The following is a 12,044-nucleotide window of genomic DNA, read 5'->3' as shown; positions in this document are numbered from 1 at the left end:
CAGAATATGTTTATATTGATTCTAGTGGAGGCTCACATTTGAGAGCGTCTCTCCTGAGGAGGATGTGAGGTCCACTGGTTGCTTCAAGCTCTGTGCACCGCCTGGTGGAGGAGGAGCTGCAGAGTCCTCCATCACCCAGCCTCCGTGCGGCTGCACAGCCTCCAGCTGAGAACCACTGTGGTGGGATGTGATGAAGGTGGATTCTGGACAGCCTGTTTTGGATTTATCAGAAATATGGTACGATGAATTGAGAGATTTTTTCTTTTAGTTGACCCTGTTAAGGAACTATCAGATTTAATCACAGGCTCCTGTTTGTTTGTTTGTTTGTTTGTTTGTTTGTTTGTTTAACTCCACAGTATGGATTTATTAACACCTGCTTGAAGTCACTGGTGGTTGAAAAGTTTGGTGAAGAGACATGGCTCAAACTCAGGTAAACTACTAAATATGATCTTTTTTTTTTCCAAAGCAACCACACACTTAAAGTGACATCACTGATTAATATTTTATCTCTGTTAATCATCTGATGACATGCCTTTCTGTGCAGTTGTAATTTTCAGATTATGTACATGCTTCTTTACAAATTCCAGTAGAGAAAAAATTTGGTTATGAGTTATTGTGTGCTACTGTCCTGGTGGAAAAAACTGTATACTGAACATAACTTACTGAAAGCATTGGGAATATATTTGAAGGTTTTTACTACCCTAGTACCATTTATTATATTTGTGTGTTAAATGCACTGATCAGGTTAACCAACTGCAAAAAAAATGCTTTTCCAGGGAAAGCAAGCAACACATACCAGCATCCCTCTCGATGTTTAGCAGAACACTTTGAACATGTATTAATGGATTGTTATTAATATGCAATTATTATTTGAGAAAAAGCAGAAGGTATTCAGAAGTTACCTGATATGTTTCACTATTGCCCAATAAAGGGTTCGGTACAAATGACACCATGTCATCTAGATTTCCATTTTGTAAATTATCTGTTGCATCTGAGAAGCCCCACAATTTGAATTAATATCTTCACATCCACTTTGCCTTTTTATTTTAACACATAGAATTCCTGCTTTAAATGCACAGTTTTATCAAGAACATTTTGAATAAAAAAATCACTCATTTAGGTAAATTAACTCAAACTCAAATTGATAAAATGCAGCTAAATTGTAACTCATTTGAAAAAAATATTTGTACTCTCATGACTCTTTCGCCTTCACTCTATTCACCAATTTCTCCGTCCTGATATCTGACACAGGAGAGAAGCTGGAGTCCAGGACACTTTCATGACACATCAGGTCTATGAAGATGAAATCACCATGCAGCTGGTATCTGCTGCATGCAAGCATTTAGGTAACAAATGATGCATTTTTATTGCAAGAGTTTTCATATCAGACATAACGGTGTGTTGTTTTCTTTCCCTGTAGGGGTTGCACCAGAGGTTGTTCTGAAGCAGTTTGGAGAGTACTTCTTTGAGTTCTGCAAACGCTCTGGTTATGATCATATGCTGCGGACTTTAGGGGGAAACCTCTTTGAGTTCACTGAGAATTTAGATGCCCTTCACAGCTACCTCTCCCTCTCCTATAAAGTACCTGCTCACATATCTGTGTTGCTGTGATTTTGGTTGCATTTGTCACGTAGTTTAATAAATTCTTTCATCCGGTTGAATTTTGCAGGAGATGAATGCACCATCATTCCGGGTGGAAAGAAATCCTGATGGCACCCTGCTTCTCCATTATTATTCAGACCGCAGAGGCCTCTGCCACATAGTTCCTGGTTAGTAAAAAAAAAACAAAAAAAACAAAAAACTCTTTCAGTTCATATTAACCACAACTATTGTTCTGACACCATTCTTCCATTTTTATTAATGATCATGAAACGGATCTGTGCAACATTTAGTAAGAATGAGAAGTGAGACCAGTGTCTTTTGCAGGTATTATCAGCGCTGTTGTCAAAGATTTTTACAGCAGTGAGATAACAATGGAGATAGTCAGCCAGCTGGAGGAGCTGGAGAGGACTGGGAAGAAGGAGCATGTGGTTTTCTTAGTGAAACAACAACCAGCTGCTGATCGCTCCAGTGTGGTCAACAGTAAAACAACCGTGAAACAACAGTCCTCTCTCAGGGACCAATCAGTGCAGCCTGCCACTAAGACACACGCCACCATGATTTCAATCAAAGAGGTTTGTTTAATAATCATACAAGCAATATTATTGTGATGAATTGAATATTTTAGTTGGGTTTTTTCCAAGTATAACGTGATAAAATAGCATTGTTTTGGTAATATATGTAGGAATGACATAATATGCAGGGAAATTCTAACAGTAAAAATTATGAACTGACTTTGTGTCCTCAGTCCTCCCATCCTCAGGGGTGTGGTTTCTCGGTGCATGGGAGTCATTGGGAGACAATCAGGAGCTTGGTTCAACTCGGAAAAGGTATAGGCTTAAAAAGACATAAATGATGCTGTGGTGGGCTGCAAACAGGAGCTAAATCCCAGCAGGTGTGTACACACTTACAACTGTCTCGCCCATACAACAGGCAAGTTGCTGCGAGGCTTTGAGCCAGTGTATCCTGCAACTCTCAACGTTGACACGAAGACTTTCTGCCACGTTTTTCCTTTCCATATAGTCTTTGATGAGCAGGTGAGATGTCTCAATAAAACTTCGTAAAAGCCAGAGTGTGTGAACAATACTATTATTACATTTTTGTTTTTGATGAAGAGAAACCGTATTTGGATAAGTTTAAATTCACTGGAGTGATCTTGAGTTGTGTCTGGCAGCTACTGGTTCGCCAAGCTGGAGTCAACCTCCAGAGGATCGTCCCGGGGCTCCAGACAATGAACATCCATCTGGACCAGTACTTCAGCATTGTACACCCTGAGGTCACGTTCACCATCTCCAGCATCAGGAAGTTCATCAACAGTCACTTTGTCCTGCAGACACGCCAGGACATGATGCCTGAGGCCTGGAAGGACAGGCCTGTTTTACAGCTCAGAGGTATACTCCTTTCAGTGTTGTTTTGTTAAGTAATTTCTTATATACAACTTGTATCAAGCCTTCTTGTCCTCTTCCTGGGTAATTCATGCCCAGGTCAGATGATCTGGATGCCGTCTATGGAGTGTATGCTCTATCAGGCCTCCCCTCTGCTGAGAAGCCTTCAGGAGCTGGAGGAGAGGGAGATGCACATTTCTGACATCGCACAGCACGACGTCACTCGAGACTTGATCCTGCTAAACCATCAGCGGCTGGCTGAAATGGAGCTGTCCAATCAGCTGGAGAGAAAGAAGGAAGAGCTCCGCTTGCTCTCTCAGCACCTGGAGGAGGAGAAGAAAAAGACAGAGACCCTGCTGTATGCCATGCTGCCCAAACACATAGCCAACGAGCTGAAAGACGGAAAATCAGTGGAAGCAGGTCGGTGAAATGTAAATGTTATTGGAAGCGATGAATCAGGCGGTTTGCGCTCATGTGATTCGACTTCTGATAATCATCTGGTATGTGTGTTCGCATCCTACAGGAGAATTCAAAGAGTGCACCATACTCTTCAGTGATGTGGTGACCTTCACTAATATCTGCGCCGTGTGTGAACCCATTCAAATCGTCCACATGCTCAACTCCATGTACCTGCGCTTTGACCGGCTCACAACCGTACACAATGTCTACAAGGTATTAACTCCCTTATACCCTTGTTTTATGTCCATGATTGTTTAACACATACTACAATTCAACTTATATATTTTGATGTGATATTTGTTGTTTTCCAGGTGGAGACCATTGGAGATGCTTATATGGTGGTGGGCGGAGTTCCCATACCGGTTGGCAGCCACGCTAAGAGGGTGGCCAACTTTGCTTTGGGCATGACTTTAGCTTCCCGGGAGGTTATCAACCCTGTGACTGGAGAATCCATTCAGGTACAAGAATGACTTTGCTTCATGGATCAATTCAGTGGGGAAAGCTCTGTTTTTCTGATGTTTCCATGAATTATGTTTTTGGTACAATACTAAATGTCAAATGCAACAATTTTTCATTTATAGTCTGTTTTTCCTGGCATTACTCATCAGTCACTCACTTTCCCAGTTCAATAGAGATGCAATTACAACAAATTCTATGACAAGAATAGTTACAAAGTCCAGATCATGATAAAAAAAAAAACAGACAACATTACACACGGAACGGGCGAAATCAACTGACATGAATCTGACAAAACAAGTTCACTGGAGTGAAACAAACTGACAGCAGACAATCACACATCACATGATTAGAGCAGGTGTATCCAATCAGAGAGGAAGCAGTTTGTGATCAGCAGGATAAACACGCACTGGGTGAAGAAAACAAGTTTTGTGTTTTTCTTTCTAGATCCGTGTGGGTCTGCACAGTGGTCCTGTACTGGCAGGTGTGGTCGGGGAGAAGATGCCTCGCTACTGTCTGTTTGGCGACACTGTTAACACTGCCTCCCGCATGGAGAGCCATGGCCTCCCCAACAAGATCCATTTGAGCCCATCGGTATACGAGTGAGGAGATTTGCATTCAAAAACATCAATATGACATATTTATTTGTGTGGCACTTTTCACAAGTAACTGCAACACAACACGCTCATCCTGGGATCTTTAACGTACAAAACCCCAAAACACACACATAGTAATGCATCTGCACATACAGAGGACGTATACAGTCATACACTCACAACATGCACAAATACACGCTCAACAAAAATGCTGTCTTCACCCTGATGTGTAAGTGGGAAAAAGGTGGAGTCGTACATAAAAAAATGTGAAAACATAAAGCGATAAAGTAAGATACATAATAAAAAAAAAAAAGCAGATGTCTGAGTGCAGGTGGGGAAGTTACTTACATAAGTTAATATAATGCACAAAACATAAAATGAACCTGAGTAAAATTATCATGCCTTTTTTTTTTTTTTTTAGGATCCTGAAGAATACTTGCTTTGTTATACAGAAGCGGGGAGAGATTGAGGTTAAGGGAAAGGGTTTGATGACCACTTACTTCCTTGAAAAGAATGTTGGCGTCAGCGATCACCAGATTCTGGGTCTTCGTGACTCACATGGACAGGAGGAAAGCCACACGAGTAATAACAAAGGTACAGTGGGACACTGTCTTCGGCTTTTTCATTGAATGGTTATGTGGCCTTTAAATCACACTTTGTGACCACCAATCAGGAAGTGTCATTTTTTTTTCCCTCCAATTTGTAGCTCAGACGTGGGTACTCATAGTTGGAGGTGACACATCAGTCTCTTCATCATTCTCCCTTCTGTTGCAGCTCTTCAGGGGCAGAATAAAGATGAGATTCTGCTGATCCCTCTGAAATATGAGGATGACCTTCCTTCATCACAAATGCCCGATGCCCAGATTTTTCCATCTCTCAAGCCTAATGACTCAGACGGTTATGAAAGCATGTGCACAGAGGAACAATCAGAGGACCAGCTGGAATTGACAAAGGAATTTGATCAAATGGAGCAGAAAAATGTGGGGGGATTAGGCAGTGATGTTTACACACAGGAGCAGCGCTTGATTGCGGCATCTGTGGAAACTAACAGTCTCGCCCAAACCAAGATCTGTGTGGTCCTCTGAGCGGGTAACTACTTAAATCAATGGCTGACTGACTATGAATGATTAATCAGGAGTGTATTTAACACTTGATATGTCTGCTGAATAGTAGCTACTGTGTAAATTGTAGACATTAAATTGCAGCATTGTGTTTCGCACATAGGTTATTACAATCAGGTTGACATTGTATGCTTTGCTTGAATCATATGTATTCGACATATGAAATGACTGGAATATTTCCTGTAAATGATCTCTATTGCATATACAATATATAGTCTATTTGGCCCCATTACTTTTTTTTTTCAAAACCGTAATCACCACAACAAGTCCTGTTGTGCGTCCTGCACCTTTAAACATGGCAAGCAGTAACGCTGGACAACCGGGATTCAAACCCAGATCCCTCAACACTCAATGGTCATTGAGATTGAAAGTGATGCACCACCAGGTGAGACTTGTCTGTTGCAGTAACATTATCAAAATCTCCTCTATATGTACTGTATGTATGTTTTATGATAAGAAAATGACTTGCACCTGTATGTTGATCTCTGTCTGCAAAGTGATATTTGGATGTCTGTAATGAAATCTGCCAAAGGACATTGTGCATACATATTTGTATGTTCGAAGCAAATAGGGCTTGTGTAATTATTATTGTGGACCGTGATCTGCAAGTGGAATTAGCCACTCTCCAACCAAGACGTATATTTTTCTTTAAGTGCAGGCTTTGTTTGTCCTCACTGTAGACTGGCATGTTCAGTTTTGTCAAGCCAGGCTCCTTTCATGTTATGTTTGAAACCACTGAGCAGTGGTGCTTGATGGTATGGCAACTACATACTGAAGATACAGTGAAGACCTAACAGCAGAGTGAGAGTGAGGGTGAGAATGCCAGTTCTAACAAGGGTATTCAACATCTACACTTTTAAAAGCCCCTGGTTTGCTCTGAGGTTATATTGGCCTTTTGAAGTTTATATACTGCATTGTATTTTGAATTTACAGTTAACAACCTTAATATTTGGGCTGCACATTCATGAGGCATTTTGCCCTCAGTTATGGATCAAATCCAGGCTAGGATTTTCTCTATGATCAGTGTATTTGAAAAGTTTAGGTTTTCGACAGGTACCCCAGTTTTCTCCCAGTCTAAAAACAAGCGTGCAACATTAATTGGTGGCCCTATATGGTCCATATGCCTGAAAGTGAATGTTTGCAGTGTGTGTCTGTCTCTTTTTGTTTGCCCTGCCTTGTCCATTCGATACCCTACCAATAGTAATCTGGGATTGGCTTCAGTGCCCTGCAATCTTGAACAAGATAAGCAATGTAACAGATTTCATGTGAAAATTCCACACTGTTTTATTCGAGGAAATCTTACATGAAAATAAAGGTTTTATGTCATAAGGATGCGATATGGACTACAAAAATATACTCTGTACAAAGTCTTTCAGGAAACAGGTCACATCCTCACGTGGCCCCCTTTTGTGCAAAGAAACAGAGATGAATAAATAATGGATGTGATGTTGCTCACGAGGCCTGAGTCAGCAGCCGCCACTGTCCGTAAAAGGGTCGTCACCTGCAGGTGTGTGTATCACTCCGATGCAACACCTGAGCTCGGGAGAAGAGTCCAGACACCTGATCCTCACTGCAGAGGGCCACATGTCTCATCACTGTTGACCAGGCCTGGATTGCCATGGTCAGATGAAAACAACACCTGAAACCAGAATCGTCTGGGATTTTTTGTGGTCAGGCGTGATAAAAATCGGTCTGCTGGCCTGCTGAACAGCTAGTCTGCAATTGGCCTAGATAATGAGGCTCAATTGTCTTTGGCCACAGAGACTTAGTCCGTGTCTGCATTTTGTCCCTCGGCCACAAAGCATTTCTTTAAGAGTCGGTCTCAGTTATGGAAGCAAGATGTGTTACTTTAGGCTCCTCCAGATGTTTGGTCAGAACTGGCCGGCTGGTGTAAATGTCATCCACGGGAAGAAGAAAGGTGACCGTTTTTACCTTGGTCCTAAAAGGAGAAAAAGGAAATCATAACATTGTATCATTATGTTTTATTTAGATTATAATATATTTGCTGATTCAGCAATTTGAAATGCCATGGTCAGTTACATTTACACACTAATGACAGCAGCGTGGCCTTGCAAAGCACTCGCTCATTTCGGAAATGAACTTTAAGTTTAATTGTCTTGATAAAGGATTAGATGGCAATTGAATCACTAAACTTGGGAATGGAAGACAACATACTTTACTAACCAAGTGTCAGATGCCCCACATTTAATTAACCTGTTTCAAAGACATTATATCTGTGCATTGGTCTGTCTATCTCAGCAAACATTTATTTGTGCTGCACATAGAATCAGATCCAGAGATGATGTGGGTGCCTGCACTTATTATGGACTTGCTCTGTATGGGACATGCTGCCAGTTGACCTGAGGTAAATCACAACTGCAAGAAACTAACTAAAATCATTATTTTCTTCAATCGAAAGACCTTTGTATAATTGTTGTTTCTCAACAATAAAGATGAAAATTAACCTAGTGGGAGGAAACAAAGACTGTAACATCCAAAACTTCAAATTCCAACTATGAAGCTTGAGATCTTTGACTGAGGTGCTTCTGTACCTGTTTTTATGGACATATTCCTGCAATGAGTGCCGGTTGGTTACTTTTTCTGCCTCGCCTGTAGCCGTGCTACCAAAGACCCCGCTGCTGCCAGCATTCTGCATTTCATCTTGTAGCCTTTCCCATCCAGAGTTTGCACGCCGACCCCGGTCAGTCTTTCCCTCCCTCATGATCACCCCGGACAGGTTGGAGCTTGTGGAATATCTTCGCACAGTCATAACAGTGGGCTCTGTGGAATAACACAATTAGGATTAAGTGGGAATTATATGAGTTTATAAGGAGACCCTTTATTGGAAAATTTGACAATTTAATCTCAAACATAAAGATTTTGTTTAAAGGATTAATGGGAATAAGATCATTTTACCACTTACTGAATGTATACTGATTTAATAAGCAATCACAATCCCAACATATATGTAGGATTAATATCATTTAGTGAATTGCCATAATTATCTTGTATTAGAAGTAACTAATCCTTTGAGAAGTTTTTGAGATTTTCACATGGGCATCTCTAATCACAGCTTTCTTAATAGAGTACACTTTAAGCAATGTAGTAATTCGTCCAGTTCTAAATTTTTACCTGTTGTCAAATATGTCCATACCTCAGAGGATAAAAAAATGCATGAGTGGATACCATGGCTTATTATACTAATAAATCAAAGTCAGAAAATAATTAGGTTTTTAAAAGTGATGCTGTCTAACGCAAATGCAAAGCTATTATATTATTATTGTTGTTATAATTATTACTGTTAGGAGAATACTATGAGGATTGCACTATGTATTGAATAGCACATGTTTTTAATGATCATTGGTTTTTCACCATAAAAGAAAGAAACTGATTCAACTTACATTTTGTTCCTGGGATACAATAAAAAAATGTCTGAATTTCTCACAATCCACCGAGTTACATGCAGTGTAATAGAGATCAGGGTGTCTTACCTTTGGCAGACTTCCTTACCTTTATATTGCCCCTCCAGCAGCGGTGCAGACACGTTCCTCCTCATGTTGACAAAAGGATTTTCCTCCAGCCCCGCCTGGTGCTGCTTGGCTGCCTGGGCCAGGGGCCCTGTCCCGGGGTCCCCAGGTGTTCTCTGCCCTCCGTCCCCCCGCAGCTCCCGGTTCTCCGCCTCCAGCTTCTTGATCTCGTCGCGCATCTCCATCATGACCTGCGCGAGGCTGCGCGAGCTCTCCATGGCGCTGCTGCTGCGCTGCCAGTACCACGGTTTCCCGAACACCGGCGGCGGGTCGTGCAGGAAAAGCTCCCCGCGCTGCTGCCGCGGTCCCATCATTCTGTCCGCGAGGCTTTTTGTGGCGCTTCCTGTCCGCTCTCTCCGCGCGCCCCTCAATCTCAGCACAACGTCTTGTTGTGTGCGGGGAGATTATGCCCTTTCACCACTTATACAGCTGAAAGAGCTCCGGTGATCATCCAGCAGCACGCAGAGGATGTTTTATTCATCACAGCCGGCGTCCAGTTTCAGGACAACTAAGCAGGGGTCGGAAATGAAATGTGCCCCGCAGAAGCGCCTCAGTGGCGTTAGACCTACTTAAACCATCGGGGAATTATTCTTTCACATCCTTTTATGTTTTCTGTTGCAACTTTGTTTCAAAGACCAATACAAATTTGTGGCAGATTGTATTTTTGGCAACTCGTTCCACCTGCTGTAATGGCCATGTTTCTCCTGGGATTACAAGATCTGCCATCTAAAATATTAATTATATCTGTCAGCAAAGTTACATCTAGGGAGGGAAAAGGTCAGTCGTGTAGGATTTGTTATGTTCGTTGACCACAAAATCAAAAGGAAGCATTTTAAAAGTGGCACAAGTTTCAGATTTATCTCACAATACATATATTATAATGCGGAGACACGAGAAGGAGCTTCTGATTACACACATTGATGATTCCTTCGGGTTCTACAAGTTGAGTTCATTTATTTTGATGGACCAATTTCAATAAATGCCTCATATTTATATATAAACAGGGGATGTGAGTGTACTTCTATTTGTGCACTTTCAAAATGCTTTCTTGGGAAAATAAATAACTTTAATGTCTTTATATTAGCTAATGAAGAGACTAATTAGTCAATGGGGTTAATGACTCCTGCACATACACACTAATACACACGATTGGGCTGGCTGCCATACAAATCAGGTTGGACACATCAACATATAGACAGGACGCACTGGGGAATCAAATCACCATATGTGATACTGAAGGACGGCCCACATTGCCCACTAAGCCAAATTCCCATGCATGGTTGGATTTGAATAATTCATATAGCCTTTATTTGAAAACGTCAAGATATTTTGTGTGCATGTGAACACAGTGTTATATCCTGTTCTGTCATGCTTTACACTTCACATAATTCACAAGTTCAAAATAACAGGCAGTGCTACTGTTGTGGAGGAGAGCTGAAGTTGCCATGTTGACTGACAAATGTGGATTTTCCTGGAATCCTGGACTGCTCACAGGAAATGTGAGGGTTCGAGACAGAAACTGACTTGGAAAGGAATAAAAATTGTGTATACATCTTCAACATATCTCTATTGGTGTATTTTCACCATAATTTGCACTATAATTATAGAATTATTCGAATTATTTGACATAAATTGGCTCCAGTCCCCGCAACCCTGCACGGGATTAGGTGGCATAGAAGATGGATGGATTGAATATTTAATTCACCATGATTTAAGATAGCATACATTATCTCAAAATATTGGAATATTTCTTAAAATGCCATGTGGTATCCTCAAAATTAAATTTTAATGTTATTCACGTTATTTAACATGCACCTGTATGTATGTAGTTTAAGGCACCGATCAGAACCAGCAATTACAAGCAGACATACAAGGGGGAAAAAACCCAACATACAAATAAAACAGTTTGATGAAGAAAAGAAGAAAATAATCACAGTAACAAACATTAAATACATGCCAGCTGCACACAAAGAAGAAAATGAGCAGTAATTACCCTCAATGGGACTTTAGTTAGACTGAATGGTCAGGTGCACAAACAGCGCAGCTTGTCACCGATTCTGAATTGACCACAGCCTATGAATGCACCTGGACCTCAGCTGAACCAGCTTGAACCACAAAATATGAAATCAAGAGCCATTAGACACGAGTTCGGCTTGAGACTGTGCTGACAGTGTGACCGTGTTTTGTTATGTGTGACTGAGCCTGAATGCTGTTGGCTCACAGCAACCTGACCCCCACCTGAGGCCAGGCCACTGGGAGGGAAGGAGGCAGGTACCCGTAACCCAGTCTGCAGACAGGAGAAACCCAATCAGCTTCCCCTTTCTGGTTCACAAAATAGGCTACAGAGACGGAGGGAGGCCAGAGAGATGAGACGGAGGGAGATAAAATACTGATTGGCCAGCGAGGAAACAGGTTTGTGAAGGAGAGGGGTCGGTGCAACTCAATCGGCTTCATACGGCAGGAGCGACGGGGAGGGTGAGGAGACGGAGACAGAAATGTGCCAGTCGTCTTGTCAGGCGGTGACGAAACACACGCTGTCTTTTACCTCCAGCTGCATGTTCAGGACTGTTTCACCTCTTTAATACGTGCTGTGTTCCAACCTCTGGCTGAGCATAAATAAATAAACAACCACTTGCAGCTCTCTGTGTATGGTCAGTAATTATACCCAACAACCCGAGGGGAAAAAAAATAAACGGTCACCAGATCTCATGGAAAACTCTCCTTTGTCAGAGTGCACGCTAAATTTTAATGACATTTTACTTTCGGTGAAACTGCAACCGTGAGTTAGTTAAGGAACTTAATTCAATGGATCAACTGGTAGAAATAAACAGCGATGGAAGTGACTTGTGGATGTTAATAGAATCACTAACTTTGAATAACCCATTTCAGCTGATTTTCATG

General features: G+C 41.5%; 2 protein-coding genes across 2 annotated transcripts; one reads left to right on the top strand and one right to left on the bottom strand.

Moving 5' to 3' along the window:
- Positions 1 to 190: 190 nt before the first annotated feature.
- On the top strand, positions 191 to 5,580 carry gucy1b2 (guanylate cyclase 1, soluble, beta 2; the record flags this gene model as incomplete). The annotated part of the gene is made up of 15 exons (XM_080505934.1): positions 191 to 196; positions 357 to 430; positions 1,252 to 1,346; positions 1,421 to 1,581; positions 1,670 to 1,769; positions 1,927 to 2,174; positions 2,348 to 2,429; positions 2,533 to 2,636; positions 2,774 to 2,990; positions 3,084 to 3,404; positions 3,508 to 3,656; positions 3,755 to 3,901; positions 4,347 to 4,501; positions 4,917 to 5,089; positions 5,270 to 5,580. The coding sequence occupies 15 exons, from the start codon at positions 191 to 193 to the stop codon at positions 5,578 to 5,580; spliced, it is 2,343 nt and encodes a 780-aa protein (XP_080362060.1).
- A 1,845-nt stretch (positions 5,581 to 7,425) lies between these two features.
- On the bottom strand, positions 7,426 to 9,457 carry LOC308137298 (uncharacterized protein; the record flags this gene model as incomplete). The annotated part of the gene is made up of 3 exons (XM_080505920.1): positions 7,426 to 7,555; positions 8,169 to 8,397; positions 9,127 to 9,457. 3 exons carry the CDS (start codon positions 9,455 to 9,457, stop codon positions 7,426 to 7,428), a joined length of 690 nt encoding a protein of 229 aa, XP_080362046.1.
- Positions 9,458 to 12,044: the final 2,587 nt, after the last annotated feature.

This window comes from Blennius ocellaris (genome assembly GCF_963422515.1).
Source record: "Blennius ocellaris genome assembly, chromosome: 2".
Lineage (NCBI taxonomy): Eukaryota > Metazoa > Chordata > Actinopteri > Blenniiformes > Blenniidae > Blennius > Blennius ocellaris.
Note: the sequence above shows the minus strand (reverse complement) of the source record. Positions and strands in the feature narration are given on the sequence as shown.